This window comes from Egretta garzetta, unplaced genomic scaffold (genome assembly GCF_000687185.1).
Source record: "Egretta garzetta isolate BGI_Z169 unplaced genomic scaffold, ASM68718v1 scaffold188, whole genome shotgun sequence".
NCBI classification, from domain to species: domain Eukaryota; kingdom Metazoa; phylum Chordata; class Aves; order Pelecaniformes; family Ardeidae; genus Egretta; species Egretta garzetta.
This window is the reverse complement of record NW_009260622.1, coordinates 4,149,536-4,175,586: the sequence shown is the minus strand read 5'-3', so window position 1 is coordinate 4,175,586 and position 26,051 is coordinate 4,149,536. Positions and strand designations below refer to the sequence as shown.

General features: G+C 36.5%; 1 protein-coding gene across 2 annotated transcripts; it reads left to right on the top strand.

Moving 5' to 3' along the window:
* Positions 1-83: 83 nt before the first annotated feature.
* Positions 84-26,051, top strand: CSE1L (chromosome segregation 1 like). 2 transcript variants are annotated; one of them, XR_004842827.1, is made up of 26 exons: positions 84-187; positions 2,026-2,121; positions 2,656-2,798; positions 5,385-5,486; positions 5,944-6,089; positions 6,409-6,499; positions 6,807-6,914; positions 7,841-7,933; positions 9,237-9,404; positions 9,503-9,632; positions 10,352-10,417; positions 12,028-12,230; positions 13,539-13,623; positions 14,369-14,430; positions 15,187-15,323; positions 15,486-15,589; positions 16,170-16,267; positions 17,146-17,296; positions 17,863-18,071; positions 18,814-18,911; positions 19,117-19,202; positions 20,366-20,447; positions 20,887-21,033; positions 21,862-22,093; positions 22,788-22,927; positions 23,990-26,051. XR_004842827.1 is itself a non-coding variant. In XM_009645460.2 (25 exons), the coding sequence occupies exons 2-25, from the start codon at positions 2,037-2,039 to the stop codon at positions 22,875-22,877; spliced, it is 2,916 nt and encodes a 971-aa protein (XP_009643755.1). In that variant the 5' UTR covers positions 84-187; positions 2,026-2,036; the 3' UTR covers positions 22,878-23,980. The 2 variants fall into 2 exon arrangements, 1 of the variants encoding a protein (XP_009643755.1); XM_009645460.2 differs by lacking the exon at positions 23,990-26,051 and having other exon boundaries at positions 22,788-23,980.

The window sequence follows — 26,051 nt, the reverse complement described above, 5'->3', positions numbered from 1 at the left end:
GGGGGTGAAGCTCCTCCGCGGCAGTTTGGTGTGCGGATAATCTCTCCCATAAAATCCGGACCGTAAACGTCCTTAGGCTTGTAGAGGGTGTTTGGTAAGTGCGTGGTGAGCGAGTGCAGGAACAGCTCTCTGAAGTTCTTCACAGTGTGAGACTTGGAGGACACCTGCTTTGGGGGATTTCTTTTCTGTAAGTGGTCTGTCACTAACTTGACTGAAGTAGTTAATGCATTAAGCGCATTTTCAGGCTTTTTTTTTCTGGAGAGGTGGTCTGAAAATACTCTCATTTTCTGTGGCCTTTTCAGGAGGTGTGTGTTACAACATAGCAAAAAGCATCGTATTGCTCTAGCAAGTGTCACCAGCTTTTTTTGTAGTGGAAAACGGCAAAAAATGAATAGCTAGGGGAAGAGAAGGAAAACAGATGAAGCAGGGTAGCAGGTGAAGATACTTAGCCTTTTGTATGAGGGTTTGAGTAGTGGATTCAAATTGTCACGTTTGGCCTTCAAAGTAAACTCAGTCAGCTTTAGGTGTATATTTTTTATATGGGCCCCTATATGACATTTGTATGTGAGGTGTTTGTAAAAGGCCCTTCGGGATTGTCAGTCTCCTCTTTCAGTTTGGTTTCCCATTTGAGTCAAGTCTTCATAAATGATTTCTGCCTGTGTTTGCACCTCAGCCTTACAAACTTCCCTGGAGCAGATCATTTATATTTTCTTAATTATGAAAGATTTAAGTATTGGTTTCAACATCATAGTAATGATGCATGAGGCCATTTTGTAGAACAGATGAGCCAGCTATTATTGGTGCTGTTTGCTTATGCTGTACTTCACTGGCATTTTGTTGGTTGATGTGAATTGGTGAACAAGACTACAGACAAGTAAACCCCCAGAAGGGAAAGGGGGTGAAACATGAGAGGCAGGACTCTCTTTAGGTGGATTTACTTTTTGCAAAATATGTTGGGATCTCAGTTACTCATTAACATTCATTTAATTCAAGAGGATACTGTTATTGTCTTTCTTAACAATATAGATGCCATAGTTAAAGTAAAATTGTGCCATTAAAACTCACTGCCTTTGCAAGTGTGCTTAAATAGAAACACTGATAATCAACATAAAATAAATCAAAGTGAGGCAGACGAATTTCAGTCTATCTTACTCATTAGAAACTCCAGGGGAAAAAATGGAAATCTTTGCTTCCTTGTTACTTCTGTCATGAGTGAACTGTGCTGCTGGTGGTAAGAAAGATGGGCAGAATTGATGATGATATCCTGAGCAACAACATGTCCATTAAAGCGTGTCTTGCTGCTGTTTTAGTGTTACTGTAATTTTAATTATTCCAATTAAAGCTGTGAAGTTAATGTATCGCTGTGGTAAGTACGAGAACGTGTGTGGGAGGGTGACTAGAGAGCAGTAATTTAAACTTATTGCATAGAGTTATTCTGTAATAAGTATTGCAGTTTAAATTAACTCCCACCCTAATCTAAATTAATTTTACAGGGTGGACATATCCTCTGCACAGTCTTTTGTCTCTTTATAAAAAAAGCTGATGTTCTGTTGAGAGTTTTCTTTGATAATGAGTATTTATCTTTAAACAAGCCTTGACTCTCCAATACACTTGGAATTGTTCTATTTACAGTCATGTAGGGCAGGACCATTCAGATTTCTCAACCAGGAACAGGTTTCCAGGGCTGACAGAAGTTCTCAAAAGCAAAACCAAACTCCTCATCTTTTGGCTGTACCTGGCTCGTGGTTTGCTGGATGTGTGATCCTGCTCTAGGAGTTTGTTTTTGATAAACTAGACAATAACAGTTACATGTAGCTGAAGAAATGGAATGTTTTCTGTTTTGTGCTTAGTGCGCACTAGCTGTTCTTTTATTGGATGAGACACATTAGATAGGACCATGCTTCATGAAGTGTAGTCAAAAGAGCTGATGTGTGTCTACTGTGAAATCTAGTTTTACATATGTATAGGGTTTTTTTGATAGATTTTCTGATCTGTATTTATAACAAAACTGCTTGTGGGTTTTAGGTTCTGCCAAAATGGAGCTGAGTGATGCCAATTTACAGACTTTAACTGAGTATCTAAAGAAAACACTAGATCCAGATCCTGCTATAAGGCGTCCTGGTAAGTGACTTTCATGAGTCACCAAAAAAGTTTAGTTTCTTTGTGGCTCTTCTGTTTGTGTATAGCAAACTTCAGTGGATGTTTGCAAATAACTTCTTTGCAGAAGTTCTCTGTATGCTTTTAAAACAAAAAACTAATGAAGGATGGATACAAATTTATTTTGTTTGCTTTTTGTAACTTTATTTTCCTGTGTTCCTGATTTTTTTTTTTTGTACTGTTGTTATTTAAAACAGTGCTGCTGTTCACAATAAACCAGCACTTCTAGCAGGTTATAGCTTTTAAAAATGGTGAGGAGGCAATATTTCCGCATCCTGCTTTGATTTGAGAGCTTTTGTTAATAGCAGAAGTGTCAGAGAGCTTAGTAGTAAAGAAGCTACAGTAGCTTTTGTCAGACTTGTTCTGTGTTTCTGTTCTTGTGAAGCTCTGGGGAAGTGTTCAGGGGTTGATTATTTTAAATAGATGCTTGAAGAATCATAGGACTCCCATTAGCAAAAGCTGAACTGATTTTTCTAACCTTAATGTATTCTCTTGCAGCGGAAAAGTTTCTTGAGTCAGTTGAAGGAAGCCAGAATTATCCGTTGTTACTCTTAACACTGCTGGAGAAATCACAGGAAAATGTCATCAAAGTTTGTGCATCTGTAACGTTCAAGAACTATATTAAAAGGAACTGGAGAATTGTAAGTATCCTAGTGAGTAGTTGTGCTAAGATTTAATAATTCTTTTAAGGTACAATAAAATATTCTACAGTAACTGTGGAGAACATGTATATGTCTGTGCTCTGTGAAAGAAAGTAGATCATTCAGCGAACAAACACAAGGTTGTAACTTACTGGTGAGGGACTAAAACCTGGACCATTTGGAGTCCATTCTATTAAAAAGAACTAGAGCTGGGTGATAAAACAACAAACAAATAATTTTCTCTAATATTATATGCATATCTTGCAGAAACACGATATTTAAAGCTCATTTAACTGATTTAGTAATATTATTTAAACTAAAATGATTGTGAAGTGTCTATACACATGAGCTGGCCAATTTGGCCTGTACCTATTGTCATAGTGTTATGAACATTTCAAGCCAGCACTGCAGCTGAAAGTGATGATACTAGCTTCTCTTTCATGGAAGTGCTTCTGGGGCATAGAATAGTGTGGGGCAGTTTAGTTTGGTGGCCTTGCTGGTTTAACGCTTAGAAGTATTTGTAGACATCAGATAGAAATGCTGCTGCTTAATCCCATTTTATCCTTTGTTTTGAAGCGTTCAGAAACATTTTTGATTCGGAGCATTTGTGAAATTTAATTTATGGTAGAAAGTATTACATTTGAGAGCTCAGCTCCTTCAGCAATGAGAGGTTTTAATTGATACTGTTTCTACTTTGTCTCGCTGAAAATACTGTTTGTATATGAAAAAATATTGACTGTGTAATGTTGCTTTACTATAGGGAAACTGGTGAGTATTTCATCATTACATCTTAGCTCATACCTGTTTACAAGTTTGCATGTGATTTCTCCCTTCCCCCCATGCTAATACTGAGAAGCTATAGCAGTCCTAGATCTGGTTATGTTTGATAAGATCAGTGCACTCAGTCTGGCATGAAATTTCTAGAACTTCGTTTATGTAATACTATATTCTCAGTCATTTCTCCCAAATTGCATCTTTATCTGTGATATATTGTAAGTAGAAATAACATTCTGTTATGGAAAAAATTGTAAGTGGCTTTCTTTTTATGGATTGCTGATGTAATTCAGGATGAGAACTTGTTTTGGAGTAGGTGGAGATGCTGTACAGTAAGTGCATACAGAGGACTGTTACGATTGCTATGTGGCTTCAAGCATATTGTTTTGTCCAAAAATTGAAGCTTTCATTTCAAGAGCAGCTGTATGAACATAAAATAAGCCCTAAGGCTAGCTTACCTAGACCACATGGTTTAATTTAGCAGCCTTGGAATTGCCTGATACAAAGCTCTGTGGAAGTAAAAGGGTTTTGCCTACTCAAGGACTTTGATTTGGTAGAGCCTGGAGAGCTAGATGTACAGGGCACTTCTGGAGAGAGGGAAGAGTTTGCTTGTTTAATTTAAAGTATCTACAGAATACTCACCTATATGCTGCCTCTCATGTCTTGTAAAAAGGTCTTTCTTCTTTGAAAAAACTTGATAAATAACTCCATAGTAGGATTTGTTGTTGTTGATGTCTCCACCGTGGTTGTCCTCATCTATCTAAATGCATAGCAGCGAGTCCTGCCTCCCTGCTTGGAGCTTGTCTAGTACAGTTATTGCTGCCCTTCACATCGTATAAACTTGTAAAACTCAGGTTTTAAAGAACATTTTCTTTTTGTGGTTTTTGATGTATATATAACGATTCTGTATGTTCTTCTGATTCAGTGCAATGTGATAAAAGCAGAAAAGCAAGTTCTTTGTGTCTTATTTTTCTAATTGCTTGTTCACAGATAAACATAACTCTTGAACTTTTGCAATTACTAAACTTTTTTTAAGTTTATGGGAAGATAGTGAAAGGGAGGTAAGGAGGGTAGTAGTGCCATCTGGTTTAAGCATCTCAAGATCATTGAATTACTCTCTGGAGGTGCTTACCTCTTTTAATTGCTGGATAATTTCTAAGTTTCTGAACTTCAGTGCTGTCATCACAGGTAATGTGACTATCACTGCTGTCACTGGTTGGTGACAAGCCTCATTAGTATTTTCTTTCTTTAGTAGAAGATTTCTAATTTACTACCACTTGGCATTATTGACTGACCGGACTTGGAACTCATTGATATTTTGAACTGATTGGATAACTCTTAAAGTCAGTGTTACGGTTTTGGTGGTGTAACCTGCACCCATCTTCATGTACGGTTTCTAGAAAGTATGGCTTGAGGCAGCTTGCACAAAATAAATCTTTGAGGTTGGCAGAAGTGAGGACAGAGATGTGGTTTGGTGTAGTGGAAGAGGAGACTTGGTTAAACTTACATAGGTTATTGGCATGTGCACCCACCTTTATTATGGCTGAATTGCTGATTTGAAAAGTCACCATTACAGAAAGAAAAAAATAGTTCAAGATTTTACAGAAAGATGTAATTTCTTTCAGCTTTTTTCAGGTACTACTGTTGAGATTCATTGCAGGCAATATCTTTAACAGATCATCATCTTAGTTTCTTTAACTATGTAATAATTACCTAAATCAGTATAAGCAATGGGTTTCTGAAATGCTGATATTTGCTCATTACCTGCAGTGTGCTGATATGCCCATGACTTAATTATTGTTTTAATTTTAGGTTGAGGATGAACCAAACAAAATATGCGAATCGGACAGGATAGCCATTAAAGCCAACATAGTGCCCTTGATGCTTAGCAGCCCAGAACAAATTCAAAAGCAGGTAATATGTTAATTCCTTGTTATGTCCATGAGACTTTTGGAATATTTTAAGTGTGTCTGGAGGCTCTGTTTATTGGCAGAGCTCAGTTCCCTTACCAATGAGGTCATCCCAATACAAGTAACTTGGAGTATGTTGTCACAGTGACTTCTGCCTGCTTTGATTTTTTCCTTTTTTTTTTTCTTTAAAGACAATTGCTGTATGATCTTATAGCCGAGTTCTAGCATTAGGCAGTTAAATATAGTAATTCCAGAAAGTGAGGCTGCGTGTACACATTGGGTTTAAAGTGAGATTTATTTATTAGTGGTGAAAACTAGTAGATATTTAACTCAATTATTTTTGACTCTGACAAGAATAATAAGCATTTTTCTTAGATATTTGCAACATCTGGCATGACTGCTTTGTTTTTGTAACAAGGAGCCTGCTATTATATCATGTAATGGTTATGTTTCCTTTCCAGTTAAGTGATGCTATTAGTATTATTGGTCGGGAAGACTTTCCTCAGAAATGGCCAGACTTACTGACAGAAATGGTGAATCGCTTTCAAAGTGGAGATTTCCATGTCATTAATGGGGTCCTTCGCACTGCTCACTCTTTGTTTAAAAGGTATTGGAAATAAGGGAGTTAATATATGGGACTGTAAATTTCTGTTCAACTCTAAATTTTTACCATTAGATTTAATTTTGTAGATTTACAAAGTCTTCAGTTACAGCTTCTATTTACGCTTATTGACTTTTTATTAAGAATTTAAGTGGTTGTCAAATGGTACACTTTGCATGGTATCAAACTATCTTGTTTAGTTCTTGTTTACTTGATACTATTTGTTTCAAAGTTCACCACAAAAAACTAATTCTGTGCAGGTTAACTTGGTAATAACTGTGAAGACTGTATTCTATTTTTCGTGTATTTCTCTTTCATTTGTCAGGTACCGCCATGAATTTAAGTCAAATGAATTATGGACAGAGATCAAACTTGTCCTTGATGCCTTTGCTTTGCCCTTGACAAATCTTTTTAAGGTATTTCTTTTAAAATCATCTCTAAAACAAGTTTAGCGTTCTGAATTGCTTGTTGTGAATGCCTGCAAAATGAAAACTTAAGAATAGTTGCATTGAAACTGTTAATGAGGTTCAAACTAAAGTCGTGAAGTGAGACCTGACAGAATCGATAAGGGGAGGAAAAGGAACTGTATTTTCTGGTTGTTTTGTTGGGTTTTTTGCTTGTTTTGGTTTTGTTTTTTTTTTAAGTTACATGACATTTCTCAATACAAATCATCAATGTGGTTTGTGTGTGTGTTACTTGACTGAATCTTATGTCTTTTTCTAGGCAACTATTGAACTTTGCAGCACACATGCAAATGACGCTAGTGCTTTGAAGGTTCTCTTTTCTTCTCTCATTCTAATTGCGAAGCTGTTCTACAGTTTAAATTTTCAGGTGAATCTCCTGTTCTCCTGGTAGTTTTGCTTTGTTCTCATGAAGCTGTTATGCTCTTATTTATAGGATCTATTTGAGGCAGCCTTTAAGGCCATGCTTTAACGCAAAAATAAAAGTTGACAGTCTGCATCAACGCTGGAGTAAAGGCACAGTAAGGATAGGGTTAATTAACATGGTAGCTTGGCCCTATCTAAACAGAAGTCCAAGAGAGCCTAAGCTCTCGTTGTAGCAAGGAGGCGTTGTATGGGTAGCGCTCAGAGAGTGAGCTGTGAAAGGCAGAAGTCAAATGCCTGAGTTTGTACTCACTGTGCTCCTTTACAGATATGTCTGTACTGACATGGACTCAATTGTGTGGATGAAAGTCAGATAAAACTAGTAGCTCTGTAGCATTGTAGTAGTGAGTAATTCTGGTAGGAGCGTGGGATTTTTTTGTTTTGAAATCAGATCTAAATTTCTAACATTATTGAATAAATGCACTATATGAAAAATGGTAGGAAGATACTTTGCTGAGGTGATACAGGTTATAGTGTCTCAACACAAACGTAATTCTGTGAAGTGTGATGCTCATGCGTTGGTTGCTTGGGCTGTTCTTCCATATTGGGCAAAAGAGCAAGCTGGAGTTAAAAGGGAGGCTTGTGTTCTCTTGTTCTAGGAGTAAGAGGCAATAAGGTTCGTTCTTTATAAAACTGTAGGCTGGATAGGGTGTAAGCAGCTAGTTTGTTTGGAAATAGTGTATTCCAAAGCATCTGTCTGGAGGGTTTTTGTTTGGGAAGAGGAGAGTGTAGTGTTTCATTTTGAAGATTGTTTTCCATGCTTTGTTGTCCCTCAGTAGATTATAAGGTGGATACATGCTACTTAAAATGTAGGTATGTTATCTAAGCAGTGTAGTCAGAAATTAAAATGTAATTTGTACTTTTCCTTCACAGGATCTTCCTGAGTTTTTTGAAGATAATATGGAAACATGGATGACAAATTTTCATAGTCTTTTAACTTTAGATAATAAACTTTTGCAGACTGATGTAAGTACTGCATAAACCTCCTGGTTTGCCTCTTTGTAGTGAGGAGGGTTGACTGAGAACTTAGGTCTAACTCTGAACAATGCAATGTTTTCTTTGTTGGGTAAACAAAGGAATAGAACAAATACAAGGAAATGGGCTTTAAGAGAAGTTGCCCTGTTGCCTAAGAAATTTGAGGTCCAGTTTCTGAAGTTGTATCTCAGTTACAGGTATAGCCAGTTGTGCACAGAAATCAAATTACAGATAATCAACAATGAGTAGATTCTTTTGAGGACCTCTGCTGAAATAACCTGATCGTTAGAGAGTCACAGTGCTCAGTTTTCTGTATACCTTTCAGCTGGTTCATGCACTGCTTTATAAAACAGGGTATCTTAAAGAACTTGAAACAGTTGAACATAAAAGGCATGACATCCCTAAGTACTTTAGTTTAGCATTTGCTGTCTTTGTCAAATTATAACAATTAGTGGTTTCACGGGTGAAAGATGATACCAAGTCATCAAAGCTCAAATTAATTTTCTGGATGCTTTCTGCATTTTAAATGTTGATGGCTTCCAGATACAGTACAATAGTTTGCCACGTGATGGAGCCAAAGAACTGTAAATTTTGTTACAATACGCAGGGAGGCGCATTAAGTGTATCCTGTGCTATAGTTTCACAGTTATTTTAGGCTAACACTGCTGCTAAAAGAAGCTTTGCTGCTCTTTTCTCTTTTGTGCCTGTGGGCTATTGCCCAGCACAGACATTCATGCAGATGTGTGCTCATCTGAATCAGGAAATTATATGCATTAAAACTGAAAGGTGGGGACTGGGGTCAGGGAGACAGAACTGGGATGGTGTTTGGTGGTTGGTTTTTTTCTTTTTAATTCCAGCTCAATTTCCCAAATCGCTTTACTTTGTGGCTCCACAAGCATCTGTGCTGGTATGGGGAAGGGGAGGGAACTATTTTTACAACTATTCCCATTTAAAGTAGCAAGATACAATGTCTTCTAAGCATATTTTTTTCAATGCCTTGTGTTGTCTTTTTCCTATTATATGTCTAAATTAATTTCATGTCAAATTCTATCAGATCTGAATGATTTAAAGTGCATAGTACTTTTTTTTTTTAAATGTAAGTATGATTTATAACTTGCAGTGCAGTTCCAATACAAATCAGCAACATACAGTAATTCTAGGGACGTGAGAGGGATTTCTTTCACCTATTTAGAACATGGTTAAATAATAGGGTAAATATTTCCTTCAAATATGTTGATACTTCAGTGGTGTTGAAGTTTGGATATTTTAAGTTGCTAGTTTTGTTTTATGTGAGGATGAAGAGGAAGCTGGATTACTGGAGCTCTTGAAATCACAAATTTGTGATAATGCTGCTTTATATGCTCAAAAATATGATGAAGAATTCCAGCCCTACCTGCCACGTTTCGTAACAGCAATCTGGAATCTGTTAGTCACAACAGGCCAGGAAGTGAAATATGACTTGGTAAGTTGTTATAAACTGATCTTGTGAAGTTTAATAATGAATTATAAATTGGTCAGTCATGCTAAAACTGTTATGTGTTCTGTTTTGTGTTGTTCCAGCTGGTTAGTAATGCAATCCAGTTTCTGGCCTCAGTTTGTGAGAGACCACATTACAAGCATCTGTTTGAAGACCAGAATACATTGACAAGCATCTGTGAAAAAGTTATTGTTCCCAATATGGAATTTAGAGGTAACTTTTTGAGACTTAGATTTTATTGTGTCTTTAAAAACTTAACTACAGTTATAATGATATGTGGCTTTGCAGGACTAAGAATTGAGGATTACCTCGTATACTTTAGTACTAGATTCAAAACCAAGTTTCTCAAACAGATTGCTGGCCTATGGGCATTGTAGAATTGTATGAGTACATCTGATAATTTTTCAGTCTTACTGGGATCTCAAATTGAAAACTATACTAAGTCTAGTTCATGTGCCACCAATAACTTTTCAGGCTTAAAGTGAGTATCAGAATAATTCGGGCACTCTAAATAGGCATGAGTATCAGGCCTACTAAATTGTAATCTCTATTTCTCCAAGTTTTGATGGGCTCATATTGATGCTAGTATCTAAAATGCAGTGAAGATGTATTGCAGTGATAAGAAGCTTCTCTCTCAAGTCTATGACTCTGGAAGCCTCTTTAAATACGCTTAGTGTTGACTATGTCCTATCTTTTTTTTTTTTTTTTTTTTTTTTAAAGATCAGGAATACATCAGCTCATGAGTATGAAAGACTAATTTGTGGGGCAGCAGCAAGTTAAACAGGCTAGTCTGTCTGGGTATTTCTGATTAACTTTCTAATAATGTTATAGAAAAGTACTTGGAAAAAATAGCAAGTTGATAATAGTACACCTTTTTACCATAAAAACCGGAGACCTCCGTATTTAAACTTATATGTATTTTATATTTTCAGCGGCTGATGAAGAAGCATTTGAAGATAATTCTGAAGAATATATAAGAAGGGATTTGGAAGGATCTGGTAATCCACAGATTTATACTAAAAATACTTGGTCTTTAAATATAGCTCTAAAGAGCTGAAGCAATTTACTGAAGCTTTTATAACTTATTTTTTAAATTGGGAAGGTTCCCTCTCCTCCTTCAAGAGACTTTATCCAGTTTTTTATCAAGTTTACTGTGATGGGCACATCATGACAGTGTCTTTTTGTTTCCATCAATGTTTTTGTAGGGTTTTTTCCTTAATTGGATTGGTATGTGTCCTGCACTGTACGCATTCTCGTTTCAGCAAATATAGCCTGTAAGTCAATGCTGAATAGTGGCCACAGTTGTGTATTTAGTTCCTGTGTGTGGAGTTTTAAATAACATGGAGAGACTGTGCCTGTATTTAGTAGTCTATCATGTTTAAACTGAAATTCTGACCGGTGTTGCATACAAATCTGTGATCAAGCCAGCTGGACACCAGCCAGCCCTTGTACGCTGGCACTGTGTTCAAACCAACACAGTAACTGTCCTGAAAACACAGTGCTGGGCTAACAGAGCTACTTGATTTTCTGATTGTAGCTGTCTGGTCTTCAGCCAGGTCAGAGCACAAACAAACCAAATCTAGATCTGTACAACAATTCTGTATATGCTGTTCTGTGCCACTAACAGTTTACTGACTGATGCTTTTAGATTAATGGCACTTCATAATAGATTTAAGAAATTACTGTACGCTTGCAGTGGAGGACAAAAATTGGAGGGAAATGTTTTCAACTTTTTTCAAGCAAACATTTTATCATTCTTGCCTAAAATGTAGCCAATACCGGATATTTGTGAAGCTTTTATTTGTTAGCTACTTTTGCTTTTAAGAGAAATGAGGCAAGAAGTATTTGTGTTCGTCAGAGATTACTTTAGAAATGTACTCTTATTACATTTAAATTGACTTGCTTTATTTTCCTTTAGTTGTTTCTGTTACTATATTGTATTAAAGGCCAACTGACTTTTCTTTTTCCTTTCTTGAAACAAATTTTTACAGGTGTTTTGTGGTGGTTTTTTTTTGTTTTGGCTTGAGTTTTTTTTTTACATGCCGAGCCTGACACTATATGGCATGGAATATCCCTTTGGTCAGTTTGGATCAGCGATCCAGGCTGTGTCCCCTCCCAGCATCTTGCCTGCCCCCAGCCTACTTGCTGGGACAGGAAAAAAAGAAAGCCTTGACAGGGTGCAAGCACTCTTCAGCTATAGACAAAACACTGAGGTGTTAGCAACAGTTTTAGTCACCAGTACAAAACGCAGCCCATGTGGGCTGCTACAAAGAAAATTAACTCCATCCCAACCAGATTTGGATGTGTAATTGTCAAGCCTTCCCCTGCATGCTTACTGAAGCTTTCTTTAGAGGGCAGTAAAACCTGTGAATATGCAAGCGGTGGTGGCAGGTGTCCATTCCACTTTCTGTTGTACAAATAGTCCCTATTATGACAGGTGGTAAAAGACTTAAATGTGTTCTTATGCATCAGTGTGGAGGATTGCAACAATTGACATAAGGTGTGGCTGTAACTTGAGAAGCTGTATATCATTAATATATTTATTATGTTTATTAATATTAAAATTGTATACTTCCTCATATCCAAACAATCTTTGCTTCTCATGCAGATATTGACACCAGGCGCAGAGCAGCTTGTGATCTAGTCAGAGGCCTGTGCAAATTTTTTGAAGGACCTGTGACAGGGATTTTTTCTGGATATGTTAATTCTATGCTGCAAGAATATGCAAAGAATCCATCTGTTAACTGGAAGCACAAAGATGCAGCTATTTACCTTGTTACGTCTTTGGCATCGAAAGCTCAAACACAGAAGGTACTTTTTTTTATTCTATTCATTTTAATCCATGTGCATTCAAATATTGTAGTGTATATAAGGATTGATGCAATTTATTTTATGCTGCTTCAGAATGGGAGTAACTGTATTTGTAGTAGTTGAATGTTGATGAGGTAAAGCGCTGACCATTACATAATCCTATCACAGTTGGTAATTTGGTGGTATCTGATCTTCAGATAGATTGGGCGAGTCGACAACCATGTGTGACCATTTGGCAAGTCCTATTAGCATGTGCAAAGCAGCCATACAAAGAAACAAAATTAGCTTGGGTCTAGAACTTCTGAGCTTTGCAATGGTACTAAGCCAGAGTTTGTAAGCCATGGAAGGCCAAACTTAGCTTTACAGAAGATGATCAGAAGTGTTAAGCAGACTAGAAGGACTCTGACTCTTACAGTTCTTGCCATTATATTTCCCAGTGTTTCCTGTTATTTGTGTGTTTATGATTTTTGGAAATGGCATGTGAATGGTAATGATGGTTAAACTGTATTTGGAAACAGCAGCATTATATCAAATGTCCTGCAGAACAGATTTTAATATACTAACAAATATTTTAAGTGTTATTACAGTTTTATAGTTCAAATTTAATGGCTTTACAAGACAGATTTGAGGCAAACATAGTAAAACATGTTGTACAGCATCTTTATGCAATTTTGCTGAAGATTTTCAGTCTTTTCCTGAAGCTCTCGTCGTATACTACTGCACAGCAATTGCTAATAATAGTGATGTGTAATGTGAACCAGCGTCTTCTAGCAATTAGAAAGGATTCGAAGTTGTACATTTTTCTTTTTCTGTGCTATTTAGTGGCAAATATGGGACAATATCACTTAGAACACTTGACTGATAACTATTAATCTGAAAATCCTGTTTTAAAAATCAGTTGCATTTTTCATGAGAGAAAGCTAAGTAGTCATTATTTTGCTGCTATAGTTCAGAATTGGAGTTTGCGTCCTAAACTACTTCTTTTTAAAAGGCCTATCATAAGACAGGATCAAGTTAGTAAGATGCTGGTATTTACTATCTAAAATTTTGGTTGATTATTACTGTGTTATGTGCTGTTATTCCTCAACTCAGAGCTGGTAACTTTGAACCTCAACAGTGCTACAGCTGAAATCTAGATACTAAAAACATTAAGAAAAGGAAATTGGATGGTGCTCTGCTAAAGATGCAGTTTCAACAATCTCATCACGCTTTAGATTCCTTTTAATAAAAGCACATAAAACTGAGTAAGAAAACTGGCTGAATGTCAACATCTGAAAACAGAGTTGGTTTGTTTTTTGTTTTTTCTAGCATGGGATAACACAAGCCAACGAACTTGTTAATCTGACAGAATTCTTTGTGAATCACATTCAACCTGACTTAAAGTCTGCTAGTGGTAAGTTAATGTTAATTTTGGTATTGCATTTTTTGTGATACATCTACAACCTTGATAGTGACCTTTGTTTCTTAAGGCTCAAGCACTTGTATATCAGCATAACCTCTGAGACAAAAGATTGTTAACACCTGGTACACAAGAAGTAATTCAGATTTGGTTGGCTGGCAATGAATGAGCTTTTAAACAAAGGTGGATTACCACATGCTATCTGCAAGATCAGAGCATACACACACATGATTGCTATCAGCTACATGCTTAAACTTGTTACATCAAAGTGATTTGATTTCTGTATGAGACTTTATGGCAAACCCCTGAGAAGTTAAAATAGTGAGGCCTAGGTTGTAGCCTGTATCAGCCCATATTGATGAGATTACAGATGTCTAGAATTTAAGCCACGTAGTTTATTTTATGCTTCAGCAATTATCTTATGATATTTGGAATGTAGTGCCTTGTCTTGGAATATGTAAGTGGAGGCTGTTAAAATCTCAGCCAGAAGGGGAAATATCTTTGAAAGAGTTGGACTGTACACTTAATGGCACTGGGGTGTGATTTGTACCTAAAACTGATACTTTGTCTAGCAGTGCCCATACAGAAATGCAGAAACCAAGCAATGTAGAAAAACGTTGTGTGTGTTATTTTGGGGGGGGAAAATCATGACTTAATGCCACCTCTATATATAGTATATGTTCAGTAATCACACTTCCATGAAAAGTATCAACAAAATTTGCATATTTTTCTATTACAGTGAATGAATTCCCTGTGTTAAAAGCAGATGGTATCAAATATATCATGATTTTTAGAAACCAAGTAAGTTTTTCTTACTTTTATGGTAAAAACATATTGTAGTTTGTTACTTTATACTTGCCAAGCCTAATTTATCTTACTTGGCCATATGTTAACTCAACAGGTGTTTGACAGTCATATATAACACTTCATACTGAATTTTTAGTTTTGAAAGTAAATTATATTGTTATAAATACCCAATTAACATGTAGTCTGTATGCTGTCCATATGCTGTGGTAGCACTGAACATCTTAGCATGCTTAGTTCTGTGACACACTCAGACTTTTTCAAGTGAATGTTAGTCTAAATATACTTGATTGCTCGTATCATTGCAGTAGTTGTTACAGTACAGCATCTTTGTCCTTTACCTTTTCTGGTTTGTGAGATGCAGTAAGAAAACTTATTGAGTGTTATTTCTAAATTTTAGATTACCTTTATTGACCTCTTATGAAATACCTGTGATTTTTTTTAAAAGCTTTGATTTTTGTAGTTGCCTGTTAAGACAAAGTAAAATGGAAAAAGAAATATGCATTAGGAATACATGCATTTACTGACAATCAAATGTAACACTTATGTTTGGGGGAAGTATACAGGCAATGACAGAAATAGGTACCTCTTGGTTGTTGAGGTGTGATTTAGCAACTGGAGCAGCCTTCTAAGATTTCTTCCTCTGCCAAGCTTTCAATTTGTAGCTGATGAGCTCAGAGTGGTTATGCTCTAGTGTTGAACCATCTGTATTTTTATGTAACATATGTATAATTTGTTGCTATATATTTGTAGGTACCTAAAGAACAACTGTTGGTATCTATTCCTCTCTTAATCAATCATCTTCAAGCAGAAAGTATTGTGGTCCATACTTACGCAGCCCATGCTCTTGAAAGACTGTTTACCATGAGGGGCACAAATAATACTACCCTGTAAGTCTTTAAGCAGAAATAAATTCATTGCTACATAGGTTTGTCCATTAAGGATAAGAAACACCTGTAAGGGATCTTTTATTTCTCAGTATTACAATATTGTAAAATCCTTGAATTTTGTGAATGTCTTTCACCATTAAAGAGCTGTGTTTCACTTAACAGCATTACAGCTGCAGAAATGGCACCATTTGTGGAAGTGCTATTAACAAACCTTTTTAAAGCACTGACTCTTCCTGGCTCATCTGAAAATGAGTACATTATGAAAGGTAAATGCCTTATGAGTTCTGCAATATAAGAGCAGCTTTGTTAACTTGAAGTAAAGGCTTATAGTTACAGGCTACTGCAATTTGTATTTGAAAAACCTAATTTATGCAAACATGTTAATGTGGTGTGCGCAGTCTGCAGTTATTTACCAGGCTGTATTAAGTAATCTTTGACTAAATTTATGATACCAAAGAGAAATATGGAACATAATGGTATTGTGACAAATTATTTCTCACATAGTCATCTTTGTAGTCAGGGCAGCTACCTGATCGGTGTCAGCAGGAGATCTGAGTGGGTTATGGCTAATAGTATGCCAAGATTTGAGACTTGCCCAAGATAAATGATGGTCTTTGCAGAGTTGCTTAATCCTCAGTGCTCTGTCTATAGATTGGGGATAACGAGGCTTTGCTTTATCCTTTGTCATGATTATAGATTGATTGCTCTTGCAGCAGGTGCTCTTTCTTACTGTACCTAATTCCTTGGGATCCAATTTAATAGTAAAAGGTAAAGGATTTAGGCATGTGATGGATGACAGAAGTGTATTTTAGTCTTCAGAAGGTAATACTTTCAATTTATTTGCAGCCATCATGAGGAGTTTTTCTCTGCTACAGGAATCCATAATTCCATACATCCCTTCTGTCATCACACAGCTTACACAGAAACTGCTGGCTGTCAGTAAGGTAAATAAACAGGCTATCTGAGCAAAATGTTCACTTTTTACCTTTTAGAGTAGTCTTCCTAAGGATTTTTTTTTTAATACCTTGCTGTTTGTATTTTGTTTGAATACTGTAAATTGTTCAGTATTTTCTGACTAGAGTAAGTTCAAACAGCCTTCCAGTGAAGGTCTTCAAACCATTCTCCCTTGCTCTCATCTGAAACTTGGAAATGGCATATAAAATCTTTGTAATACTAGTTTGTTTTAGTATAAATGTTTGCTTGTGCAGAGGCCGCCATTACAATAATCTTGGTTTTTCTCACAACTCCTTTATTCTTTGTGAAGCTTCTGAGGCTAATACTAAATTTAGGCACTGAAATGTGGGATTAAAGTAAATAAATTACCCTCCTGCTTTTGGTGGGTAAAATTCTCTTAGTTCTTTGTTCAGGCTGGGCTAATGCTCTTGAACATTGACATTAGGGAATGCTTTATGATTCCTTCATCAACTACCCAAAAAACAGCTTCTATGTATAGTTTAAACTTAGCTGCAGAGTGTAAGAAGTGTTCAATAAAGAATTTACTAGATACTTACAGGATTGAAAAAAAATTTTTTTCCAGTTTTTGTTTTGTGATACTTTAACTGCTTGCTAGTTTATGTAGAGCTTCCGAAAAACAGTTGTTGTCTTTAAAATATTTATGAAAATGACCCCTCCTTTATGCTTTAAAGGTTTTTGTTTGCTCTTAGCTATGGAGCTAATTTCATTAGCATATTAATAAATAAGTTGTAAGTATACTTATTCCCAATTGCTACTTTAGACTTCAGTTGAAATAAAAAATACATTTTGCTAAATAAGTGACTTGGCTGCAAGTTTGGGTTGATACATCTGTTTAACTTGTTTTCAGAATCCAAGCAAACCTCACTTTAACCATTACATGTTTGAATCAATATGCTTGTCGATAAGGATAACGTGCAAAGCAAACCCTGATGCAGTTGGAAGCTTTGAAGAGGCTTTGTTTATGGTGTTCACTGAGATACTACAGAATGATGTGCAAGGTAAATTAAAATCAGTAAGTGCTTGTGCTCCCTCTCTACTACAATTGGTTGCTATGATTTACTTCATGGCAGTTTTTCTGTAACAAAGGAAATCCAAGTGAGAACGCAGCATGTTCACAGTCCTAATAAACACTTAAAAGTGTCTGGGTTGTTCCATAAAGTACATCAACTGTATTAACTTATTTTTAAAACAATCTGTATTTTTAAAATGTCTAATGATCACTATTCCAAAGCCTCTTGTTATTTTTAGTAATATAATTATGTATTTATATAATTGATATAATTATAAATAATATAATAATTGTATTGCCTTGTTTCTAGTAGTTTGTTTTCCATGTTCTGAAATGCTAAGGAACCACAGAGGAAATAGAAATTGTATCTATATAATGCTTGTAGATTTTATGAATAATTAATTTGGGAAGTGATACATTTCCCCGAGGTTTTATTTGTGGGAATCTTTGTGTTAATATCCTAAAACTGTAGGTTCAATCAATAGATATGTGGTTCCTAGGAACTGACAGTGTTGATACATGCTGAATTTGTAAATGTCATTGTTTCTTTTCCAGAGTTCATTCCATATGTGTTTCAAGTGATGTCCCTACTTCTAGAAATGCATAAAAATGAAATCCCATCATCGTATATGGCATTGTTTCCTCATCTACTTCAGCCAGTGTTATGGGAAAGGACAGGAAACATTCCTCCTTTGGTCCGACTCCTGCAGGCTTATTTAGAGCGGGGTGCCAATACAATAGCAAGTGCTGCTGCTGACAAAATTGTAAGTTGGATTGATTTAGTCACAGTGTATGCCTCTAGACGTGTTGATTTAAGATTAAAAATTATGAGGAACTTTTTCCTTTAGTGAATAGCTGGATTTGTGCAGAATTTGTGCTTGTACTTTACATTAATGATGTTTACGTAGAAAGACAAAAAATACTGTGAATGCAGGCTTTTTGGATGCTTTTCCATTATGTGGATAAGATAAATCCTAGACTGTCATGCTTTTGTCAATTAAGATGGTAAAATTCCTGTACTTAGTTTTTGCAAGCAGGTAAGTTTCCACAATTTACCTGTCTCATTTGCCTCATGTTGAACACTGTGGATCAGGAAAACTCATAGAGGTTCTGTTCAGAACAGTCTTGACCGGAGCGAGGAAGAGCCAAAATGTTGGGAGATCTGAGGATTAGTAAATTCAGTGGGAGATTTATTCTGCATACTTAACGTCTGTTATTTCTGCTGCATGATCTGCTATAGTCAGACTTGATTAGACAATGCCACTGATGAAGCAGACATGCATGTTCAAATTGGCTTTGGTGTTCATTTGATCAGGGTTAATCTTAGTGCATCACTTAGTCCCAGTAGAAATCTGTCTTCCTTGTTCTTAACTGCAGAAACAGAATCCTGGTTTAGGTCATGAGAGCTTTTGCCTTGGTGTATGCCTTAAATAGTAAGGGCCAACTTTCTGGTAGGTCACATATGGAGAGCTGTTGTATAGAGTTTTATGTTTGCTTTGCTTACAGCCTGGATTGTTAGGTGTGTTCCAGAAGTTGATTGCCTCTAAAGCTAATGACCATCAAGGATTCTATCTTCTAAACAGTATTATAGAGCATATGCCTCCGTGAGTATGACTTGAAATTACATTCAGAACTGATTTCTGTAGACTTTAATATATTTGATATGTTTGTATACTTCATAATCATGTTTAACACCTGAAAGTCACATTTATCAGTAAAATATATTTGAATAATTCTACATGTTTTTCTGTGGAGCGATGTTAGTAAAATCCTAGTATGACTTGAATAACTCTTCTTCTAAATTTCCAGTGAATCAGTTGACCAGTACAGGAAACAGATCTTCATTCTGCTATTCCAAAGACTTCAAAATTCCAAAACAACAAAATTTATTAAAAGTAAGTTCCTTGCCATATGAAGAGCTTCAGTGCTGGTGATGCCAACTGTTTAGAACATGCAGCTGTACTGCATAAGTATCCTATCATGTCCTGTGATTACGCGGATGAAGGGATGCTAGTGACTCTTAACATCAGTGACTTGCTTCAGATTATTTGTGTGCTCCAGGGTGGCATACCGGGCAGCTGCCACAGCGGGTGACACATTTCATGAAAACTGAAGGAGTGGAACTAAAATACAGGAAAAGACTCATGTATTCCTCTTACTTTCTTACTTTGTGACATACCGTTATCTGACAGTGTCTCCATTTAATCCTCAACTAATACCAGCAAACTTTCACTCTCACAGAACACAGTAGTACTGACCACACTTCCTTTTGTCACATACAGTTGTGTGTTATTACTGTTAAATATTGTATGCATTTGTGTCATTCTGCCTTAATATGACTTAAGTTATTGGTAAGGTTTTATGTTAAACTGTCGAAGCTGCGACAAACTATTGAAATACATATTCTGGTTATTCCTGCCGTATCAGGAACTTTCCTTGGGGTATGATTATTTTTTTCCTGCTGTAACAGGAAGATTATTGGCATACTGATTAAATTATTTTAATGATACTACCACTACACAAATTATGCAATGTCTATTATTTAATCATATAAAATCTGATTAATGCCACCTGATTGGAGCAAAATATGATAGGATTGCTTGCAATGGTCTTCCACAAACAAAATTTAAGTGGTGCTTTTAATGCATTGTATCTGTGCTCTGGTACAAAGGCCATGCAAAGGGGTTCAAAACTGATCTGAAAAACTGCATTGCATGAAGTTTTTGGCTAAAAGCACTGATGAGTTCTTTGTGCTTGATCTGAAAAATTTGCAAATAGCTTTTCTAATGCTTTGTAACTGCTGTAAGGGGAAAAAGGACTGAATCTTTTCTTAGTTGTCTTACCACCATGTTTTAGTGTGGTGTAGTACATGAAGAGATCAGCAGGTTTTAGACAATTTAAAGGCGGCAAGTTAATGTACTTCACTAAAACTGAACATCCATAAAGATCGTTGTTTCTATCCCCTTGAAAAACTTGTTAGAATGTATTTTGCTGCTGACGCTAAAGCTGTTCTTTTATTTTCATATTGCATTTTAATTTGACCTTTTTCTTGTTACAGGTTTCCTAGTCTTCATTAACTTGTACTGCATAAAATATGGGGCATTAGCTCTGCAGGAAATATTTGACAGCATACAGCCCAAGTTAGTATGATTTATTTTTTTTATTTAAGACTGCTCTGTAATTTTTATCTTTCAAAGTAGGAAATAGTTCTCTCTTTAGCTAAAATTGCAAAATGCATTTGTCACTAATTTGTCTAGCCAAATGTTTCTTCTAATGTGGCTGATTTATTTGTCTAGCAATTTTTCTTTTTCTGATTTGCTGCCCACAGATCCTTCTTGATAGTTCAAGATATTAATCTCCTAAACAGATCATAAAAAGAAAAGAGTGATGGTTTTATTCTCCCTTTGTGGAAAGCTTGTATGCTTAAATATCTACCAGGCATCTACTGTGACAGGGCAGCATCATAACAAATTATCTGGTTTTCTCTTTTTCCTAGTGCTTCATACTGTTTCTGGTTTTCTTTGGTCACTGTAAGGCTGATAAGGCTTTCTAATACTTTTTCTTTTAATGTCATAATAGGATGTTTGGAATGGTTTTGGAGAAAATTATAATTCCTGAAATCCAGAAAGTGTCTGGACAAGTTGAAAAGAAAATATGTGCTGTTGGCATTACAAAAATATTAACAGAATGCCCTCCTATGATGGACACTGAGTACACCAAGCTGTGGTATGTAGAACACTGCTTCAAGTTCTTTTAGCAAGGCTATTTGACTTTTTTGAAAATGTAAGCTATCATCAAAATATATTCTTCAAATAAACTCCATTGTGAGTTCCTTAGGCCTGCTGTTGTTACGAGGCTGAGTTTCAGGCTTTTCATACCGCTTTCTTTTCTTTTCTCAACGAATAAAACTGAATTTTCAAAGCAGATGCCGGAACCGGCTTGAGATTGTTGTGATGGAGGTGCCACTGGCTGGGCTAGCTAGGACTGCATTTTTAAGAAAATACACTACTTTCTTTTAGCTTGTATTCTTTCTGAAAAGTTAGGCCCAGTTTTGACTTATAGCTGTTCTATTAGTCAGGAGACCTGAGCGTAGATACTTATAACTTGACAGAGAGACTGTAAGATCTCAGCTTGACAGTAGAATTTTGGGGAAAGCTATCTGGGAAGATTGTAAGCCAGCCTAGCAGTCTAGGATGTGGGGTAGCCTGAATTTAATGACAATAACTGGATCCCTGAACCAGTTAGAGAAAAGATGTAATCTGGAAGAGATGTAATCTGCTTTCTTTGGATATGTTTCATGAGAATTTGACCTGATAAATAACTACATTGTTCATGCTTCTAATATGAGCACCTACGTTATGCCTGTAAAATACACAGATCCACAGTTCTTCAAGTCCAGCTTAGACTGGGCACTTAAAATTTCAAGTAGCTGAGCAAGTACCTGCAAGAGCTAAATTGTAAAGGGTTCTGAGTAATTTGAACATTCTTGTACAATACACCCTGTCCTAACATATTTTAAGCACTCCAATTTTATCCTCCTCTCCTTACACATAGGACTCCTTTGCTGCAGGCCCTCATTGGCCTCTTTGAACTGCCTGAGGATGACACCATCCCTGATGAAGAACACTTCATTGACATAGAAGATACTCCAGGATATCAGACTGCATTCTCTCAGCTAGCCTTCGCTGGAAAAAAAGAACATGATCCTGTAGGTCAAATGGTGAACAATCCTAGAATCCATCTGGCACAGTCTCTTCACAAACTGTCTACAGCGTGCCCAGGCAGGGTAGGTGACTTTTATACATGACATTCTAATACTAAATTCTACAGAGAAGAAATATTTTTTTGATAATGGGTCTCTTTTGCCTGTGTTTGATAATGGGCAAAATGAAGTGTGTCATAACCAGAATGCAAGGTATTGTTATCTTTTATTCTTTGATAGAATATAGCTTTTTGTAAGGTTTTTTTTCCCTAGTAACCTTAGAAAGGCCATATTTTCATATTACTTAATTTAGCAATAAGCTTAAATATGCCATTTCTTAAATGAAAATTTATCCACTTGTTGGTATATAATAAATACTTGTCTCCAGTTCAGTTGTATGTACTCAGGGAATTGCAGGCAACTCATGTTAAATTGAACAAGTTAAGTTTACAGTTAACTATTTTAACCCATAGCATCTTTGTTTTGTTCAAGATTTTGATAAGTAAAGGTTCCCTGAAAGTTCTTATTTGCTGCATCCAAGTATTTGCTTTAACTGTAGGTTTTCTCTACTCTTCTTTCATATATGATTCAGAGAAGTAGTACGTAAAACTGTCAGCATCAGGAATTGTAATTCCAGCAACTGCTTTCACAGTGAAAAACTGCTACTCTCAGGATGTCGTTTGACTTGGTACCATGTGTTGTCACAGTGATTAACAAGATATAGCAGTAGTTTAATGTATACGCACATTGACACTTCTGCTCTATCGTATGTTTTAAGGTTCCATCAATGCTGAGTACTAGTCTGAATGCAGAAGCGTTGCAGTATCTCCAAGGATACCTCCAAGCTGCAAGTGTGACACTGCTCTGAATTGCATATATTCCACAAGCAAGATCAAAAGCTGTTTTGTTATACAGAAGGTTGACACTGACTTTTTTTTTATAGCAGAGCTCAGACAAAATGAAAAATGCTACTTGAAAATGTATTGCAGAATCCATCTTGTAAAGATAAATGTGGCTTTAAGCAGAAACTGAAGGAATTTGGTGGTTTGTGTACTCATAGATAAAAGGTGGCTAACTTCCATTCCCAGTTTAATTTCAAAGGGAATAGTCATAGCGGTTTGTTGTAGGGTTTATTTGAATCTGCATCTGCAGTGTTTGGATAACATTTTGAAATGTATGGAGAGCACTGGCTGTAGAAACTCACTTCGGTCACTAAAATTCCCTTTCATTTTGATGTTGTCCTTTGTATTTCTTTTGTCTTTCCTTAAACTTTATCTAAATTGTGAATAAATAAGAAGTACTTGTTTAAAATGCCTGTCACTGTGCGCTTACTGTTTTAGAAGAATGTAGTTGGTTTAAAAAAAGATAATGTTTTAAACTTAGGATAGAATATAAAATAGTGGGACTGTGAGGATTTTTCTTTATCTTAAGTAGTAGTTTAAATACATTGTAGGATTATACAGAGCAAATCTAAAACTTTGGCAGAAGATCCAAAGCTATTATGACTCTTGATGCCCAAGTATCTTGATAACAGGTGCACCCCTTCTCTTTGAACAAGACATGTCTGTATAGTGCAGTAAAAGCAAGTAATACACTCGCTTAGAGTGGGTATCAGTCTCCAAGTGGATTCTTAGTGATGTATGAAAACTGAAGCAGTGATCTTAGAGTTAACTCTAACTTGGATGTTCTCCCTGTCTCTTCATAAGTATACTGATTAGGTTTGGTAGCTTTGATTTCTAAGTGCATCAGTTTACCTTGTAGTTATGGCTGTTTAAGTGACTAGTAAAATGCCTGAGCCTTACTGTGTTCTCAGATGGCCTGGGCACCAAACTACGAGACCATAGGCTTTTAGAGCACTGGTACTGCAGGGATATAAATAAATCTAATTATAGAGACTGAAAGACTCCTGAATAAGAGTGAAGTCTCAGGCTTACATGGTACTAAGCAATGTCATACATGACAGATTATTTTTTTTTTTAGTTACTTGTCCACAGAAATTCTGCAGATGACTTGAATTGGGACTGGTTTTTCGTAGGTAGAATGCCTGTTGAAGCTGGGCCTTGTATCAAGAAAGTTACTGAATTTACTGAGATGGGGCAGAATCAGCTGTCTTTCAGTTCCTCCTTAGTGTCTGTGGCTGCCATGTGAGAGTGCATGCTGGCCATATCTCTTTATATATATAAAGAAATGAGTTGCTTGTTAGACAATGGATTTAAAATACTAAGTGCCTAAAAATGTATTAAATGAGTCAGCATCAACAGGTTTTCTTGAATCTGGTCTGTCATGCAGTGCCAGACCCTCTTTGTTCATAGGTATGAAGTGAAAGCAGTTCTCAAGAGTGAAATAATGCAGTGGTGATCGTGAAAAGCATCTGCCTTAATGCTGGTGGGAGAGACTGATGTGTTTTACAAGTTTGCCGAAGCGCCTTGGAGAATGAATTTCAATAGACAGGCTAAAACCACGTGGGAGATGTGTGACATTTGCAAGGAACTGAATGCCTACCTCGAATGTCAGTGTTAATTGAGCTGTGGTCATTCAAAACCTGCAGGCCAAAAGGATACTCAGAACTCCGTCTGCTCTGCAGCTTTGTCTTTTTTTCCTTGGATAACAGGGAGAATAATTCTACAAAGAATTTAGAGACCTTTCTTTCCTGTCAGCCTCAGAGAACCAAAATTAAATTGGTACTGTTGGTCATGTAACAGTAATTTGACATGCTGCCTTTGCATCTATTCAAGTAGACAGGCTATTATGCATGTATGCTAGATAACCTCGTGCTGAAATGGGGTTCTTCAGCACTATGTAATATTAAGGGGCTCATATCAGACCATCTTAGTTCTGCAGTTCTAAGCAAGATTTCTTTAGGGGACAGGTTGCTGAGATATGTAAGTACGTGAACAGATGTTTTGTATCTTACCAGTACCAACGGAGATGGAGCTGGACGGGATTTACAGCAACAAACCAGAACCTTTTTGAGAAGTAGCCAAAGAAAAATTGGCTCTTCTGAACAGAAAATTATCAGTGAATCTTCACATTCTCTTTCTTGCACTTCCTGCAACGTGTGACTTTTTGTTGTTGGACAGACATTCCGTGTGAGTAAGTGCCTAAGTGACTTCAGATCAACAAATACTAGTGGCATACTTGTCCTTCAGTTCACTCAGAGTAACGTAGACTTTGTAGACATGGCTGTGGCTGTGGCACTGCTCGTGACATGTTATTTAGTCCTGACATTTTCTGCAGATTTTATAAGGCATGCAAGTGTTTATATAGAGCACTTACCCTTTCAGGGAAATGAACTTTTCAAGTGTAGTGCAGGCAAGCAGATGCATCTCTGATTCAGAGTACCGGCAAATGTTACTGGCAATGCCCTCACCTTCATTTAGGTGGAGACCTAAATTGCTACTTCTGACACCTCCAGTTCTCAAGATTCAGAAGGCAACACAATGTTCCAAACTATATTTAACTGTTAAGTTAGTGGAAACTGATGCAAGCAATGTCGTAACAGTTTTTTTGCAAGATCGTTGAACTTCTCTAGGCCCCCCCCCCTTCGGTGCATCCCTTGTTAAACAGTTAGGCAAACACCAGTTTCTTTAGAAAGCTCAGCCTGGAAACACCTGGTGTCAATGGATCTTCTGAGGACTTGGGGGCATCTAGTTCAATTTTTGACAATTAACTCCTGCCCATCACCTGAGGTCTTCTGAAACACTTCTGAAAATAAGTAGCCAATTTTCCCTTGCAACTGATAATGGTAGAAGATTGTTCAAACTCAAGGACAAAAAGATTACTTGCTCCTTTTTGAGTATGAAATGGGAAAAAGGACATCTGGTTTGGGATTGTTTGACACCACAGAACTCTGATCTACTCTCCTTTTTTGGACCCTACTGAATGACTTGTGGTTGTCAGCTTCTAAATTATGTTCCGAGGCTTTTGTAGCAGAAGAAATACCTTGTTGTTGGTTTAAGGAGGAAAAACCAAAACAAAACCCCACCACTTTCAAGACCAGTATATATTCCTGTTTTCTTGGGTTGTGAATGAGCTACAGTAG

Coding starts and splice junctions, on each gene's coding strand:
- CSE1L (XM_009645460.2), top strand. CDS start 2,037: ATGGAGCTGAGTGATGCCAATTTACAGACTTTAACTGAGTATCTAAAG. Junction 10,418..12,027: donor AAGGGATTTGGAAGGATCTG/GTAATCCACAGA, acceptor CTTCTCATGCAG/ATATTGACACCAGGCGCAGA. Junction 16,268..17,145: donor AACTGCTGGCTGTCAGTAAG/GTAAATAAACAG, acceptor ACTTGTTTTCAG/AATCCAAGCAAACCTCACTT.